The sequence below is a fragment of the Centropristis striata genome, chromosome 8, assembly GCF_030273125.1.
Source record: "Centropristis striata isolate RG_2023a ecotype Rhode Island chromosome 8, C.striata_1.0, whole genome shotgun sequence".
Lineage (NCBI taxonomy): Eukaryota > Metazoa > Chordata > Actinopteri > Perciformes > Serranidae > Centropristis > Centropristis striata.
The window spans coordinates 22996637-23014888 of record NC_081524.1 but is presented as its reverse complement, the minus strand read 5'-3'; the positions used below and the strand labels follow the sequence as shown (position 1 = coordinate 23014888).

Sequence of the window (18252 nt, the reverse complement as noted above, 5' to 3'; positions counted from 1 at the left end):
ACCGAAATGAAAGCAGAGTCTCGTTTTGGAAAAAGCTTTGTTCGCAGGTGTTTTGCCTCCCTATATTATATATTATTATATATATTTCGTTGACACAGTGTTTTTGGAGCTTCATGCCCAAATGTTGATGCCCAGAAACATCCTAAATACAGCAAAGTGAGAGAAAAATTAAAATAAAAGGAGAAAATACAGGCAGGGGCCAGGGTCTCTGCAGATACAGACTCTAGTGGGTCACAAGTGATGATTGTGCGGGATGACGTTGTTATGAGTCAATACCATAGATAAACATTGTTGTTGTTTTTTAAAGGAAAAGCCTGCATTTTTTAGCCCTTTTAGATGGGAAAATATGTTTAGTGCTGCTCTAGTCCACAACTGTTTGTGATACACTGACTATGGATGAGTACAGCATACAACCCCACTGCAAAAAAGAGCTATCGCTTTAACTGGTCTTTGTCCAACTTTAGGTGACTTCCAGTTTGTGAATTAGCAGAGGCCCCACAATACGATTTTATCCCGATACTTATTGCGATTTTAAGCATTTTTAAATATGTTATGTATGCAATACAATATATTGCAATTTAACTGCATTTTGTGTCCACAAATTAAAATTCACTCAGGAATTGTTTTGTCAAATCAGAGAAAATTCTCAGTCTATTAATCTCACTTCAGTCTTTTTATTTCTCCACAATGAGAGTCAAACCCACAGACTGACCAACAAAGTATTCAGTCAAACTGAACTGAACTGATATCAAACATGTATGGACGATAACAACTGCAGCATTTTATCAAACTTTCTTCAACTTTAAGCTTCACTGCTCTGAATTTTTTTGAATGAAACATCATAAAACTTCCCGACATGATATCCTGGCCAAAATCAGAACGCTAAGTATTGATACTTGGCGGCCATAAATCGATATAATATTGCCACGCAAAATATCGCGATACTATGCTGTGTTGATTTTCCACCTCTATTTAAAAAGAAGCTATATTTCCTTGAAACCCTTCGGCAGAGGTTGCATGTCCGTAGGTAGTTAGCAGTTCACTTGAAGATACATTTTCACAAGAAAGAAGCAAAGATTAGAAAAAAGTCTGAACACTAAACATGATTGAGTTTCTTTCTTTCTGAGAAATCTTCAAATTGAGTATTTGCTCTAAGATACAACAGCTCCTTCAGTTTCCTGTTCCAGATGTCTCCAGACTTTCTTCCCCTTCAATTATTAAAGATTTTAACACTGAGAAAAGTGAAGACAGCAGTCAGAAATGAACTTCGGTAAAAGATTATATTGCTGGTCTTAAATAATTATCGTCAAGTGAAACATATGCTTAGATAAACACCTTCAGTTTGATACGAACCACAACAATCTGTACACGGAGCATATTACAATACAGTACTTTTTCCCTGCGATGGTGCAACAACTGAGTCACATTTGGGCATTTCTCTTCAAACAGTAACACAAAAGTACACAACAAATACATAAATAGCTTTTGTTTCCCTTTAAATCATTTATAACGCAATTATAGTCATGATTCTGGCTCTTGCTACGACATGTCATTTGACCGATATATAAATTAACATCAACAACAAATAATAATAATAATAATAATAATAATTAGAACAATAATAATATAAAAGCTGTCTGTCTTTTATATAAATCTGGCTAGCTTACAGTCTGAACTGATGGAGATCACGATCGCAGTATGATATGATATGTTTCTCTGCTTTGATTCTCCCTCTTCCAAATGCAGATGCTCAGTTTCCCACTTTAGAGAGTTTGTGAGAGAAATGTGGGCGCCATGTTGGCTCAAACAGGAGTCCTCTGGCCCAGATAGTTTCCTGAGGGTCCATGGCAGCGCCGACAAGCGTTCCTCAGATGGCGGAGACTGTAAAAATCTCCAAACAGGGCCCCTGAGTTTCCTCTTGGGAGGTCAGTTCTTCAAGACTGAAAGTAGCGCCTCTGGAGCCGGGGACAGTACGTGTTATGACAAGAGGCGTGAGGAGTCCATCTTGTATCTCTAATGTCTGAGTCAGATAGATCTGGATCCTGAGTACCTTGTCGCACCTGATCCATCGACTTGAGACCCTTTTGCGTCCTCCCAAACCTTTTCTCGGCTGTTTGGCTCCTTTACTGTGACACTACAAACCGCTGTCCCTGACTTGGCCCCCCCTCCCACCGGGGTCACAAGGGTCACCGTCCAGGACAGGCCGTGGGTTTGATGCAGCGTCCCTGGAACAGCACCAGGTTGGCGGGGCAGTGGCAGCCGGCCACGCAGGGCTTGTGGCACGGCCCGATCTCGTTCCAGTTGTCGCAGGTTTTAGTGCAGCCTGGGCCACAGGTGTCGTACACGGCACCGTGTTTACACTGAGTGGCTGAGAGGAAGGAAGGTAAAAAGAGGGTTAAAAATTCAGCCATAATGATGTCAATGTGAATCTGATTAGTAATGAATCATGATGGAGCTATTTGAGTGTTCAATTGCCAAAAGTTTATGATGAATTAGTTTCTGCAGGTCATTCTGTGGTTCATAACAAGTTTAGAAATACAAACATATAAGGACATGTGCATTAATCAGCATTTCTGTAAATGTTCCAGTGGTGATGTTTAAAAACCAGTGAGCTTATGGTTGAAATTTACAACCAGAAAACAACAGATATAAAGACAGCGACAGCAACCAAAAAAGCATTCTGAAGATGATGCACGAGCTATGCACAGCAACAGGAAGCAGCCAAACATTAGTACAGTAACACATCAGCAATAATCTGTAATGTTGCCATGCAAGCAACAGATCACAACCCAGCAGCACTGATTGTAGCCACACATTGTTGCAACAGGAAGCATCAAGTACAGTAATACATCAGCCAGTTGGTGCAGTACATGTAGCCATGCAAACAAGCAACAAGAAGCAACAAAAAGCAGCCAAACAGCACTGATTGTATCAACATGTGCAAACATGCAGAGCAACAGGAAGCGTACAACATTAGCAGGGTAAAAAGTCAGCAATGTCTTAATCACTTTCCATGCAAGCAAGCAACATGAAGCAACTAAAAAAAACAACTGATAACTGATTAAATGAATGTGTTAAAAATGGCTATATATATATATATATATATATATATATATATATATATATATATATATATATATAGCCATTTTTAACTCATTCATTTTATTATAATTATAATTATAACATATAACATGCACAGCAGTGTTAAGCAACAGGACATTGAGGAAAATACAACATTCATGATGGAGATCTTGATAAAAGTGCTCAAAGATGCAGATACAAGTTAGTAAAATAGTGATATGACACCAACAAATAAGCCAAAAGACACTATTCTAGAAGATCAGACCACATTTTAATTAATACTAGTAGCGTTAGAGTAGATCCTATCTAGATTTGTGCATAAATATACAGCTTTTTGTTTGTTTGTGTAATTTGATGGGATGTTTTGTTCATTCAACATTTTTTCCCTACGAATTTTAAGACTGTATCCAGTTAAATGAACTGTTATAGCAGTGGCAGTCCAGTTCATGTTCATGTCTACTACACAATGAAAAAACAGTCAATAATCTGTTCTACAGTCTACTGAATGAAACCAAAAAGTCTGACTTTTCCGTGGTCTGTAAAGTAACTTTAAGTTGTATCTTATCCCTGTGTGTCAGCAGGTCTTTGACTCCTCCTGATTGTAATTAAGTGATGAACACTGTCACTCACCCATACAGGCAGTGTCGGCCCTCCAGAGGACGGGCACTCCCTCCCTCTCACAGGCTCGGCTGTAGGCGATGAAGGACTCACAGTAGCAGTTTTTATGGACCGGACACTCACACATGTCCGTCACACACGACCTACAGAGAGCAAGGACATAAATAAATATACTACTTTTAGCATTTTATTGGACATGGATGGGTTTTTATATTATCTTTTAAGTCTCCATTCGCCCAGAACAGGGGACTTGAAGTTAAAAATGAACACTTTTCAGATTTAATTTGCATCATTCAGTCCCAGAGTGAGGCTCAGTGCTCTGACCTGTAGAAAGGGGCAAAGTCAACCACACGGTGGCACTTCTGAAACTCCCACGACTTTATCTTCTGGCACTCCCGGTGGGCGCGGAACTTCACCTTGACGCTGCCGGGGCACAGGAAGGAGGTTGGCCGGCGAGGCGGGTGCTGCTGGGAGCAAACCTCATTTCCCTCTACTCGCCACGACTCGGCAAACTCGTCCACGTCGAACTTGAACTGGCCGTCGCCGCCCATGGTGTCGTCACGCTTGTGGCCATTGTAGTTGCCACAGAGGCCACAAAGACGTCCACGCAGGTGAGGAGCAGCCACAACCTCCACGAAACTGTCCCCGTCCCACGTGATCTCCAGACCTGCAGGAGGGGACAGAGCCTCATATTTAATTCCTTTAAACAATTCTTCTGAACCCAATAAACTAAACAGAGGCAAGGCCATTTTGTGTTTTTTAAGTAATGTAAGTTATTATGACAGCAGCATGAAAATGCAGAAATACTGAACACTTGTTAACGTCTTGTTTAAGGTTTTTTTTTTTATGTTTTGCATTGCAAAATAATCTTAACTCAAGGTTCATATACTCTCTTTTTTCATAGTTTTGCTCAACATAGTCCACATAAGTAAACGTTCAGTCGTCATGAAATTGATTGAAAAAACTAGAAACTTATTTTGTCAAACAGGAAAAACTTAACAGTTCGGTTTTTAATTAAAATAAGTGAATACACTAATAAAATTCTCAAATTCTCAATTCTCTTAAACTCAAAAGATATATATATATTAATTGAATTTGCACTTGCAGAAAATCTCTATAATAATAAAAATTAATAAGAGGTAAATGCACTTTCCATGTCAATATATTGAATGAGTAGTACCATCGACATTTTGAATCTGTTACAATTTGCATGACTGTTGTTTGGTATTTTTAGTCTATATCTAAATCTACAAAATAAACCTGTTGTAAAGGAACATTACACTGGAAACATGCGCTCATGTTGAAGGAGGTGTTTCTCTGTGAGGCTTTATACTAAAGAGAGTGTTGTGTGCTGACCTGCGATGGTGGTGAGTTTGAGCAGGTACCCGTCCAGGTCGATGTGGACCCCGGGGCCGTGGTAGGGCAGAGCGATGCGGGTGCCGTTCCTCCGGACCGTCAGGTGCTGGTGGAGGCTGAGGGTCAAACCTCCCAGTCTCACCTCAACAGACTGAGTCCAGGAGAAGGAACGAGTCCGCCGGGCGTCGTTCTTCACCAACACCTAGTTAACGAATACAAAAGTTCACATCATCTCCCTAAAATTCTTTCATTTATTGATGTAAATGGAAGTAAATTTTGGGGTTCTTGAGGTATTTTTCAAGTAAAAACTAATAAATATTTCAGAGAGACTGATTCTGGGTTTGTTTTGTCGTTGGCTTTGGTCGTTTTTTAAATCTACACTCAGCTGCCTCCTGGTTATTTTGGTGGTGAGTGTGTGAGTTAAGTTAAAACATGCACAAATAACAACTTGAAGTCACTGAAAGGTGGATTTTCCCTGCTCCCTCCAGTGTTTGTGCTAAGCTAAACACATCCGAGTGTAATCCCTCTCCAAAAGCACATGAAATTCACTTGTTTCCTTCTTCAGTAAAAAAAAAATGGATCAGTCAGTGGATCCCTTTAGGATGTAAAATTTCCAAACTTAAACTCCCATCCTACCATGAAGCTGGAGTCTGGGCTGTTGATGTTGATGTTATTTCCTGGTCCTCCAGCAGGGACGCCACCACAATCACGAGTCAGTACGTACTGACAGGTCCCCTGAAAGTTAAATGTCCTGCCATCGAAGGTGTTGTAGTGAGGGTCTCCAAACACCGTACATACACCCGGCTCTGCAGAGGGACAGAGAGAAAGAAAGATTGAGAAAGAACAGTTAAAAGAAATAAGTTACGGAAAAATATCTGAACTTGAACCAGCAATGGGAGACATAAAAATGAATATCCGTCTCTCCCGGGATAACAAGAGAAAACCCCAAATGCAGGGTTTAAAAGGGATTCATGTTAATGCTTGACAGCCAGCAGTGTTTTATAAACTGAACTGAACTCCATGTTATGAAGAAGTGAGGTTTATGGACTCTTTGTAGTCTTGAAATGGTGCATTTAAAGCCATTTCTGTTGACTTTATGCAGCAGGTTGCAGCCAGAGACCAAAGGAAAGTGACCCGAGGGCAAACCACAGTCTGGACTCAAGTTCATGGGAAATGCTCAGCTGAAGCTGCAGAGGCAGAGATTTGTTTTTATTCCCCTTAAGAAGGATGATTCAAAGATTTTACTTTGTTTTGATTATCGTACTAAATATCACTCAATGCAAATAATCAATACCTCATTCCACTTCAAACAGACTTGCATAAATACATTTTAAACATATTAAGACTGTTTAAGGCCTCAAATTCAAGTGATTCTTTGTTTATTTAGGCAGTGTGAATACTCTGGGAAAGAGGAAGCCAGAGGTTTGAAAAGGACTTACTCACTTTCAGTGCAAACTGGACAGCAGCCGGTCCTGTTCAGGATCTTATTCTGCAAGAGACGAGGCAGATGCACAGCGTTAGATACTCTCACAGGGATTAGACACAGCAAGACAAGATGGCAGAAAATCTTTGACAGAATGCAGAACAATAGGGAGAAGCATCGCAGGCAGAGAGAAAAGATCTGAGAAAGCGAATATGTATGATAAATCTGAACTTTTGCACAGTTGAAAAAAATGTGTGAAAAGAAGATGCATATCACATCTTTACATCTAACAATTAATATTTCATTGACTCTTACTGTTGCTTTACACACGTTTGAATCTAAGATTCTTTCTAAAAGAAGAACATAAAAAGAAAGAACTACAGGAGAACACAGGTAAAAAGAGAGTTACAGAAACATAGAAGAAACAGTTTAAGTTACACAAGTATAAAACAACTAAGAATATAAAAAATATTGAGATGCACATGGATTCATCACTGCAAGCCAGGGGGAAAAAAATCAAAGTCTCTCGCAAATAAAAAGCTTGACTGTTCTCTAACTTACAGGGATTAACACGGCACTTCATTTTTTTCATCTTCAGGTTTGATTTACTGATTAAAATAGCACATTTTCCAGGATTTTCCAGCAGCAAATTAAATAACAATCCAAAATGACATATGAGAGCTAAAAAAACTAGTTCACTTCCACCAAAGATCAACCAGATTGCTGGAAACATCCTGCAAACAAACAGTTAAACTGACACACATTTTCCACATCTTTTCATTGGCAGAAGAAACAAAGGTAAAAGTTTTATTTTCATGCTGTCATTCAAACAGATGGAACAGAAATATAATGAAAGATAGAAACAGGGGAAAGGTTTTCATTTTGACAAGTTCACAGTCAAACCAGGACGACCACAAAGACACCGATACTCCAACTTCAACCGCTGAACTCTGTCCGTGTAACAGGAAACTGTGTGTGTGTGTGTGTGTGTGTGAGTACAGTATGTTTCAACTTCCATCAGAAGTGCAGATCAGAGGACTCTTTCACACACTTAGTTTTTGTTGCCTCAGGGAAGCCCTTCATTCACGCAAACACACACTCTTTTTTCCCCGTCTCTCTCTCTCTCACACACACACACACACACACACACATACACAGCACTCGTCTGTCATCACATACAGACTTCTCTGTACACTCAATACAAACTCCAGAGTCCTAACCTCTATACAAAGGGCAATCTCTCTCTTTGAAGAGGGGCTGCCTTTTGACAAACTGACGACACACACAAGCACACACACTCTCTCTCTCTCTCTCTCTCTCTCTCTCAAACACACACACACACACACACACAGTGACAGAGATTGGTTTTCAGGGGCCTAAATATAGGGAACCTCTTCTTTGCTGTCACTCAAACGTCACACAGACAAAAGGCTGTTCGGAGACACACTGTCTCCAAAAGGACGCACACACTCTGCCGACCTGCCGCTGACCGCAGGATGATGGCATGGGAGAGTATGAGTGTGTGAGTGTGTGTGTGTGTGTGTGTGTGTGTGTGTGTGTTTAGAGGGTTGAGGTGGGCTGTGATGACCTCTGTGAGAGACGAGTTGCACTCATGATAACTTGGGACAGGTGTGTGAGTTTGTGTTAGCTAATGTTACCGCCACACATCAATCAGAACATTAATTTCTGACTATTAAATGTGCTGACTCCACAAGGAACCTTGAAGTACGTGATGCACATGTGCAATAGTCACAGTTGCAGGACTTGTGATGTCAAGTAAATCAAATGAACTCAAACACACCATGCTGCTGTTTTGATACAAAAGTAAACTTGCACCGTGCTCATCTTTCATGACTAATCCAGTGTTTCCCATCACCTACTGTCTGAGCTCCGACAGCCTGCCACATAAAAGTTTTGCACAACTCAACGTGTGGCGTCCTGATAGTCTGCCAGGAATATTGAACTGGGAGGTCAGGGACATCCACTGGAGGGAGGATTTCTTCTTAAAGTACACCATATTTATGCATTCCATTTCAAAATGTACAAAACTTCCTTTCCTAGTGGTGTAGACTACTTTTTCATATTGCAATTTATATTGCAATGTCAGTTTTTTCCAATATCATACAACCCAAGCTCAGTGCTGCCAATTGGCGCCACTGGAGGAAAAAGTCTAAGAGAGGTAAGGGAGGGGAGGTACGGGTGGTGGATGGATGTGCTGTGCGTCCAATATTCATACTGGACAATTAATCATTTAACAGTCCTTCCCTTACATTAACCAAGTGTTTAAAAGCAGTTTTTAATACACAGATACACAATGATTATATGCAATCTAAGGTTGTGCAGAATCGTCCAGTATCAAAAACTGTGTGAAAGTTTTATTTAACTGTTGTAGGCCTCTGAGAACAGGAGGGCTGCCTGAATCCATATAGTGGTATAATTATCATTTATTTAGTGTGAAAATCAAAACCAAGTTCTGTTTCAATAATTTGATTTTCAATGTTTAAAGATGCTGAACAGTTAAAGAGATGTAATCCTGTGCTAAAAATCAGACAAATAGTGAAAGTTACAAATTAAGACTGATCAAGAAGTATGAACACATGCAAACAAGAACTTGCAGGAAAATAAAACGAAAATCATTCAGTCCTAAAATCTCCAGCATGCCCTCCTGTTCAACTTTGTCATCACGACACAAACTCAACATTACACCTTGCGACATAAAAAGGCACGTATGTCCTCAACAAGCTTTTATTAATCCTTATTTCAAGTGCAGCCCCCCAAAAAATAAATAACCAGGCTTTTAAAGTACTAAATCAACAGCATGTAGTGAGTGAAACTTTGTCTCAGACCACCTACATCAGCCTGCAGTCGCCTGTCCTGACCATAAACAACAGGTGAGGGCTTGTTGTAACCGCTGGAAGCGTGTGAACTTGGACTAACGCTGACACTGGCTTTGACTGCGTGACCGCCAGCGGCCGGCGGTATGTGAGGAATCCACTCTATCACCCACCGGTCGACAGACGACCCCGGGGCGACCTCTGCGACAGGTGAACGCAGCACAAACTTTCCTCCTGCCAGAAGTTCCCAGAGCGCTTGACAGCTCACGCCACGCTTCAGCTGCTCGCGAGATCACTAAAAGGGCCCCTTTCTATTGTAGAGGACAACCCTCACTGTTATAGCAAAGTGTTGGAAAGCAACAGGTTCAGTACTGACTGTGTGTCTTTTAGTAAGACACTGATCCCCTGCAGGAAAGTGGATCTAACTTCTGTCATAAATCTGCCATAAACATAAACCTTCATATCTCCTAAAAACAACATCAAACTGACCTAAATTGGCCAAAAAGCGAGGGAAAATGAAACTATTAAACGCTCAGGGCTGCTCCGCCAGTAAATCAGGGGAGTGTCAGCGTTTTAAAGCGTCACGCCTGTGAAGTGAAAATGATGGATTTAGTCACAGGCTGTAAAGTGTGAGTGTCAGACAGATGAGACACAGAAGAAAACAGATAAAGTGGAGTGACAGAGACAGAGCTGGTGGCTGTCGAACAACAAATGCTGCAGACAGGACGTAAGCTGGTGATTGGCCGGTGGGCCTGTCACTCACCGAGGGGCAGCTGGTGATTGGTACACACTGTTTGGGCCGACACTCGATGCTTCCTTTAACGCAGGCGCAGAGGGTGCAGTTAACTGACGACCACATGTCTCCTTCCTGCAGGAGACAAGAAACCAAACATGAGAATGCATTCAGACACACAAACATCGTTCATCCATCCACTGTTTATACATCAACTGTCTGTCCAGCCATTATCCAACCTCCATCCATCCATCCATCAATCCATCCACCATTCATCATGCTTCCTCTGTCCATTCTTCCCTCCCCCCATCATTAATCCCTCCATCCCTTCACCCTGCTGTCTCACCCTGTAGATCTTGTTCCGGACTCTGCAGTACTTCACCTCCTCCACCTTCACGTAGGACAGACACTCCTCGCAGCAGTGGTCGCCGTGGCAGCTCCCTGGCCGAGAGCAGCGTTTCTTGCACACGACCGTGGAGTCCTGGAAAAAAGAGAAACAAACAATAAGATGTGGGATTCATCATTTACTGGAGTTTCTGATAATGTTGTAATAATGTTTCTGATGATGATGGTGGTGATGGAGGACATCCAGACTGGTACCTTGCAGGTGCAGGTGGTGCAGTTATCATGTTTGAAGCATGTGCCGTTCTCATAAACATCACTATGGAACAGACAACTTCCTAAAGACAGATCGAACACCTTCCTCTGACCTGACGGAGGAGCAGGAGAAAGGTAAAGATTTAGTGACATTTTCAGGTAATTTTCTGTCACAAGTGTTCGCTCACAGTTGTGGTTCACCCTCGACAACAGCAGTGCATTCAGCCACTGCATGGAAAATTAGAAGGAGTGCAAGTCAGTATAAAGTCAATGTAAGGAGGCGAACTGAGGATAGATGCAACTTTGTTCAGTAGAGAAGGAACGATGAACAATGCACCAAGTGTTTGCAGATTTTCATTTTAAATATGGCTGCACACTGGAAAAAAAAGAAATATGATTATTTTGGCTGATGCAGCAGTTGCGCTATGATTCATAATACTACAGGGAATTATCATTCTTTCATAGTTATTCTCAGTGCCGTTTAAAAATGCATTGAAATGATCATAGTGTGATTTTTTTTCACAAGGATCTGTACCAAACAAATATCTTTTCATGACTACAATGTGATTTGTAGGGTGGGCATCTCTGCAGCACCATAATACTTTACTTATAATGATATTTTGATACTCTTGCCTTTAACAAACATATTGTAATTTGGTTATTGCTTTCATCAATATTGCAAATTTAATAAAATTTCAATAAATTATGCAGCTCTAATTCCAACCAGTCATCAAAACAGCTGAAAGAACTGCTGTATAAACACCAGTGAGGTTGTAAAACATAGTGTGAAGGGTGTCATATGGATATGGTTGATGACAATATGTGTGGAAATTAATAAAGTGCTAGTGACCACAAAGCCAGGGGAGTCCCCACCAGTGACGGAGAAAACAGAAAACATGGAACAAAAGACGATAAAATGCTAAACAACAAAAATCCTCTTCTACATTTTCAACAACTGCAGAGCTTTAACATCAACCTCCACATAGGTGACAGGTCAGAAATGTGATTACTGGTCTTTACCGAGACATCTGGGACAGCATTGTCCAGGTGGGGTGTGGCTGAGGTGGGCGGGGCAGGAAAGGACAGGACACACCTCCCTCATGCAGAGAGTCCGCCCTCCCTGGAACAACAACAAAACACAATTTATTTTTCATGTGATGGTCCTGGAAATTACTTTTCCCGGGAGAATTATTTGTCCATCCAGTAATAAAATAAATAGATTTAGATGCACATTATACATTGATAACATAGGTATCATTTGAGGTGCATTTCTTCACTTGGCTCTAGCTTCAGATTTAGTGGGAAGATATCACATGAGGTATCAATATTCTAATTTAACTTAGCATGAATGCAAATAGGTGTACTTCCTAAACTAAACCACGCTCTACTTTATATAAATAAAATAAATACATTTACATGCACATTACACATCAATAAAGGTATCATTTGAGATTTACTTCTTCACTATGTATCCAAGTTTAACTGTTTGATTGTCTTGTTAATATTTGGATCACTAAAATAAGACCCAAAAGAAAAGATACTTTTATTTATTCCATGTGAGTGAATTAAACTTCAAACTGCAATTCTTTTTTTATATCAACACTGATGCAGCCTTTCATTGCATGACCTTTCAGCTTTATGTGAAACATTTTTAAAAAATACCTAAATATTATATTTTAAGTTTAATTCTTGGATAAAAAGAAAAAAAATTGTGTGTATATTAACATAGTGAAAAATACAAATATAGTTCAGTCAGTTAAGCTGGTTCACAGTACATGGACTAAATATTTACTATACTGAAGCCCTATTCCCTTTTTATATGAATAAAAGTGCAGTAAGAAATATCAACAAAACAAATTTCTACACATAAGTCAGTCTATGCACAATATTTCAGTGTCAGCATGGCCGAAGTGTTACACCTCTGTATGTGTTAACAAGCCTACAGGTCGCCCCAACAAGGTGCAAGCACATTAATGCTCTAATGTGTTTATGGACGTACCTGTAGGGTTTGTTTGTGTAATGGGGGAGGAGAGAGGAGTGAGGAGGGAAAAATTAAGAAGAGGATGTTGTTCCAACCAAAAGTTTGTGACTCCCAGGAGACTCCAAAACTAACTTATTAGGAGGACAGAGGTCCCGCTCACAACTTTCATACACAGGCTTGTGTGTGTGTTTGTGTGTGTGTGTATGTATGTGTGGACTCACAGTGCAGGTGCACTTGATGCAGGGTTTGCCCTCAGGAGTGAACTCCTCCTTCTCTTTGTACAGGCGACCCTCAAAGATACAACCTGCAGGAGGAGAAGTTACACAACATTTTAAACACTTCACTCCTTTTTGTTTTGTTTAGATCACCTTCACTCACACTCACATGTATCTCCTCACTGCAGTCCAGGCTCTGATCCAGAACAGTTTTAAATCACATTCAAAGTTTGAGTAATTTTCTTCCAGAAATATTCTGTTTTATTCATTGCAAAATTGCCAACATAAAAACAACATCAAACAAATCTGTTTCAAAAAAAGTCTTTTACATAATTTACATATTTTACATGTAATGAATGCAAAATGTTTCTGTCATTCATTTTGTTTCATTTTTCAAAATAATTTGTAGCTCTGTTATATTGAATGTATCTATCATTACAAATGCTAAAATAACAAAGTAATGAATCACGAGTCAAACCGGCACATTTTGAGATGAAATATGGTCAATTTTAAATCAGCCAGGTGTTTTTTTACTTCTATGAATACAATTTTAAAATATAAGCAAAAAAACAAAGTTTTGTTTTTTTTAAACCAACAGAAAGGACAGATATCTGAGGGAATGACTTAAGGTGGTAAATTAAATATAAAATACTTAAATCTTTTCAGGCTACCCAGTCGTTTAAAACACTAACAGTTTTCTTTTATTTTCACAGAAATTCTTAATTCTTGCCTTAAAGATATTGAAATAAAAGTAAAAAAAAAAACCCCAACAATTTTATACTTTATTATGTTAATCAGAATATTAAAGGAAAAGTTGACTGTGACTCTCAGTACTCACTTGGGCAGGTGGGGCAGCACTTCTTTGGGTGGATTTTGGGGTTCTTGCAGTGGACGACACACTGAACATCCGCCTCAGTGATGACTCCTTCCTGTCACAACCAGCAGGAAAATCATTTCTTCATTTTGTGCATTTTAAAGGCTTTTATTTTGAAAGTTATCTTCTGTCGTTCCACCTTTTCTGTCATACTATTCTTGTCTTCAGTCAAATTTTCCTTACCTCTTTTTATGTTCCATATCCCCTCCTTTTCTTCCTCTCATCTTTCCTTACTTCCCTGCCTATTTCCTTCCTTCCTTCCTTCCTTCTTTCCTTCCTTCCTACCTACCTTCATCCTCCCTCCTCCTGTTACTCTACCTTCCTCTAACAACAGCATGTTTGTGTTGCTTCAGATCTGACGTCAGAGGTTTCCACATGACGTCTGAGCTGAAACAACACTGTCTGCTCGCTTCATCTCTCATCTGCTGGCTGGATACACACACACACACACACACACACACACACACACACACACACACACTTACACACCTGACAGCGTCTGGTTATACAGGGTTTGGTGGAGCTGGTCCAGGATACTGAGCTGTTATAAGATCGCCCATCCAGCATGCAACCTGAGAGAGAGGAGGAGAGAGACAGTCATTAACAGACTGTTTTCTTCATTTTCATACAGTGTAACAAACAGAAGTTGACCTCTGTTTCTGTCAAGTCCAAATAAAGTGTAAATTATTTTTTTCCTGTCCTGCAGAAAATATGCGAAAGTGTCCAGGCATTATCTTATTAAGTATGTGCATGAATGTCCATTGAAGAAATTTGATGGGTTTACATTTATGTTTTTATTTTGTTGACATCTTAGAGAGTCAGATGTTTTTGGATATCTGTTATTATCAATCCATAAATCAGAAAATACTGATATACAACAGGCATAAAAAAAAAAACAATTTAGGCTATGAACAGGCTATGAGCTATATATGAACCCATTAGTAAAATCTATATGGAAAGGAATGAAATAGGAAAGTTTGGTGTTGCTAATGAAGTGAAGATTTGAGTCATAGAATTTTTTTTTAGACAAAACAGCCTTTAAAGATATGTATTATATAACTCCTTTTAAAAAATAAGATATCACTTTTTCCTTATTTTTGTTGAATTTGGCAGAAATCTACACATGCAAATAGACAACGTGTGGTAAAATACACATATATGTATATTTTGGATGTTATCTTTTTCCCTTGAATGAAAGAAAACAAGTTATTGGAGTGAAATAACCCAAAATCTTAAAATTGATCAGTGCCTGGTGTCTCGCATTGTCTTCAGTTTGGACTTAGGTCAGACCTGAGTCCACACAGCTCCTGAGGACAGTAAAGGAGCTGCACAGTAACTCCACACCCACTGACCCGTCCACTCAGCACTAAATGAAAAGCCTATTCATTTCATCCCATTTACAGTAAGTGGTCTCAGATCAATGTTTAACTTTCCATACAATGAAACCTGATCACAACCATCGATCTGCTTTCCAAACCCTCTGATACTGAATCAGTGCAGAGCAGGACAGACAGTATCTCACAGAGAGAGAGATCAGATTAGATGGCAGAGAGCCCGCTGAGACTCATTCCTGTTCATTCACTCACTAACACAGACTGATATGACAACACATCTGCTTTCCTCTGCTTCGCTCTTCATCACAGAGGGACGCTTCTCAACCATTTTTGGTTTTGTGTTATGTATTCTGAATACATGCCAAGTATAACCCAATACTCTGACATAATATAAAGTGGTTAATTAAGGCGGTTTATAAGTAAATTGTTCCCAATAAAGTGAAGCAGTCGCTTTAACTGTGTGTATGATTTCATTAAAGTGAGAAAACAGTGATATGACATGTAGGAGTCGGGGGCACAGAGGGGTCCTAAATGATGTCACAGCGGTCTCGAGTCAACCACACAATAGAAAACTAACAGGGCTTGTCATGGCAACGAGGGGCTTTCCATGTCCGAGCCGAGTCCGTTCCACCTCTCTTAACGAAGTGCTGCGTCGTAAAACGCCGGACCACAAACAAAAGGGCCGCGCCTCTGCTGTGTGTGTGTGTGTGTGTGTGTGTGTTGTGTGTTGTGTGTGTATTTCTATAGAACCACATGGCTCCATGAGCACAGAAAGTGCAGGAACATCCTGCGCAGTGAGAACATTACAGTGTTTCAGGAGTTTATTCAGGGTTTGAATCTACTGAGTGGTGACATGGATACGGCTGCTGAATGCTTCAAACCTTCTCAAACTGCATTAAAGTCAATGGGAAAACATACAACACAGAATCCTAGACAATAATCATAAAATAAAACATTTTCTCCTTAACAAGTAACCGCTTACTCTTTTGTGTTTCTGGTGGCAGTAAAAGTATTGTTTCATTGCTTTTAAAATCTGTGTTCAAACTGCATTATGATGATGCAACATAAATTGATGCAGACTTGATTGTTATAGGGATTAATTACATTATGCCTCATATCCTTTTTACTGACTCTACTTGACTTGCCCCCAGGTGCTTTTCTTAACTTTGTTTAGCTGTTTAGCTGACCATCAGAGCAATGTTGCACGAAACTGTCTCAACATCATCGTCATCATGGCACAAGGTGTGTTGTTTTATTCAGCTCTTGCAGTTTATCTGTACTTTGTCAATTGTACGCTGTAGTGTACCACGTAGTTTTGTGGACCTCAGTTTTCCTCAGAGTGAATTAGAAAAAAATGCACTTGCTATTGTCTGTAGTTTGTGCAGCATGTCTCGTGTCGCGCTAGTGACAGTTCTCTCTGCAGCGTTTGAACTCCACCTGCTAGAATCAGATCAGCTTACTAGAAGCCTTGACTGATGTGGTACCAAAATAAATTACCAGAGTGATTTATTAACTGAATGATTGATTTGTGGATTATCAAATTCAAAACAAACAATAACTTTTTGCCAATGCAAAAAAACAAAAAAGGTAGTCTCTAGGCGAGTCAAGCTGGTATCATGCAATGTAAGCAATGGGCTTTTAAGAGACTACTAATAGATTACAAATAATTTGAAAGCAATGGTTTCCAGGAACAGAAGGAAAAATGATGATGGATACTTAAAACTGTAATGCATCCATTTGCAACAAGAACAATACATTTTGGTGTACATACATGACTTTTAGTTCAGGAGCTGATGCTTGCAACATGCATAATGTCCTTTAAGGCTTCAAATTAAATGCTGTTTGGGTGACAAACATCTCAGTCTTTCAAAATCTGTTAAAATGTCACACTGAATCCTTTTAGGTGACTCAGTTTAGTTTAACACTGGTCATTTTAATGAGAGCAATGGTAATATTAAGGTTATAGTGGTGTCTTAGGGGTTCTCAGAGGCATAGACAAATATGTATATAATGTCCAAGAGTGAATAAAGGAGAGGATCTCAGAGATGAAGGTATATTGAGGAGTTTCTGGCTCATAAAAGTAGCTGTGTTTCTGTGGCCTGTAAACCCACGAGTGAACCCCTCCACCAGCCGCACTGTCTCCTCACACTGCAGCGTGTGTGTGTGTGTGTGTGTGTGTGTGTGTGTGTGTGTGTGTGTGTGAAAGAGAGAGAGAGAGAGAGTTTGAGGGGACGAGAGGCAGAGAGCGGGGAAGAATGCCTATATGTGAGGTAAATAATACAGCTTTACTCCCAAAGGTCATATTTAGGCCTGACTGTTTAGGTACTTTACATAAAGTGGTTCCTGAAGGGTGTGTGTGTGTGTGTGTGTATGTGTGTGTGTGTGTGTGCAGGCTCTGGTTAGCATCTCTATGTTTTTGTACTGGTGTGTTATTACAGTCCCCTATTAGTGGCGAGCAGCTGCAGGTACTGCGGCCCTATAATAAACCATCCCAGGGTCATTATTATTATCACTGCTGCTATATTACCAATATCATGGTGGAAGAAACAAAGGAGCACAGACGTCACACTGTCAAGTGTTCATTTCCTCCCTGGAGGTCAATTTGGAGAAGCAGAGAGCAGTTACCAGTCGTAAAAATCTCTTAACTATAAATATTAAGATTTTTATGTCATTTTCCACAATCTTGTCCTGGCTCTGTCTGTCCGTCTGTCCACCTGTCTGTCTTACCTTTGCACCTCTCGCAGCAGGCTCCGGTCTGTTTCACCACCAGCGCACAGTCCTCAGAGACCAAAGGGCATTTCTCCTGTTTACAGTCGGCCTTCCCCTCCTACAGCATGGAGAGAGGAGAGGAGAGGAGAGGAGAGGAGAGGAGAGGAGAGGAGAGGAGAGGAGAGGAGAGGAGAGGAGAGGAGAGATTTAATTAGTAAGTGTACAATACTGTACACTGTATGCCATTGTTAAAAACATACTTTTTTGTTCTATTTTCATTCCATTATAATTCCTATATATAATAAGATCCATTTACTTTTCATTGGTGGAAATCAAAAAGGAGGTTAAGTATGAAAGTTTAAGAAAATAGTGGAATGGCTCTCGGTAAGCACAGACGAAGTTCGCTGTGTTCATGAGCTCTAAGTCGTAATGTGGAAGCAACAGATAAGATGTGTTGAATTTTATTGTTTAGGGTATTTACATCACTTTCTTGTCTT

General features: G+C 40.0%; 1 protein-coding gene across 1 annotated transcript in view; it reads right to left on the bottom strand.

The window, feature by feature from the left end:
* Positions 1-771: 771 nt before the first annotated feature.
* bmper (BMP binding endothelial regulator) overlaps positions 772-18252 on the bottom strand; it is a 36129-nt gene continuing 18648 nt past the window's right edge. Inside the window, exons 3-16 of the mRNA XM_059339548.1 lie at positions 17774-17873; positions 14202-14284; positions 13677-13767; positions 12845-12927; positions 11663-11762; positions 10646-10755; positions 10392-10526; positions 10076-10180; positions 6499-6544; positions 5692-5861; positions 5056-5257; positions 4024-4366; positions 3712-3842; positions 772-2368 (exon numbers count right to left, since the gene is read on the bottom strand). Of these exons, the coding sequence (XP_059195531.1) occupies positions 2187-2368; positions 3712-3842; positions 4024-4366; positions 5056-5257; positions 5692-5861; positions 6499-6544; positions 10076-10180; positions 10392-10526; positions 10646-10755; positions 11663-11762; positions 12845-12927; positions 13677-13767; positions 14202-14284; positions 17774-17873 (1881 nt within the window). The 3' untranslated portion in view covers positions 772-2186. The remainder of the gene's footprint in view (positions 2369-3711; positions 3843-4023; positions 4367-5055; positions 5258-5691; positions 5862-6498; positions 6545-10075; positions 10181-10391; positions 10527-10645; positions 10756-11662; positions 11763-12844; positions 12928-13676; positions 13768-14201; positions 14285-17773; positions 17874-18252) is intronic.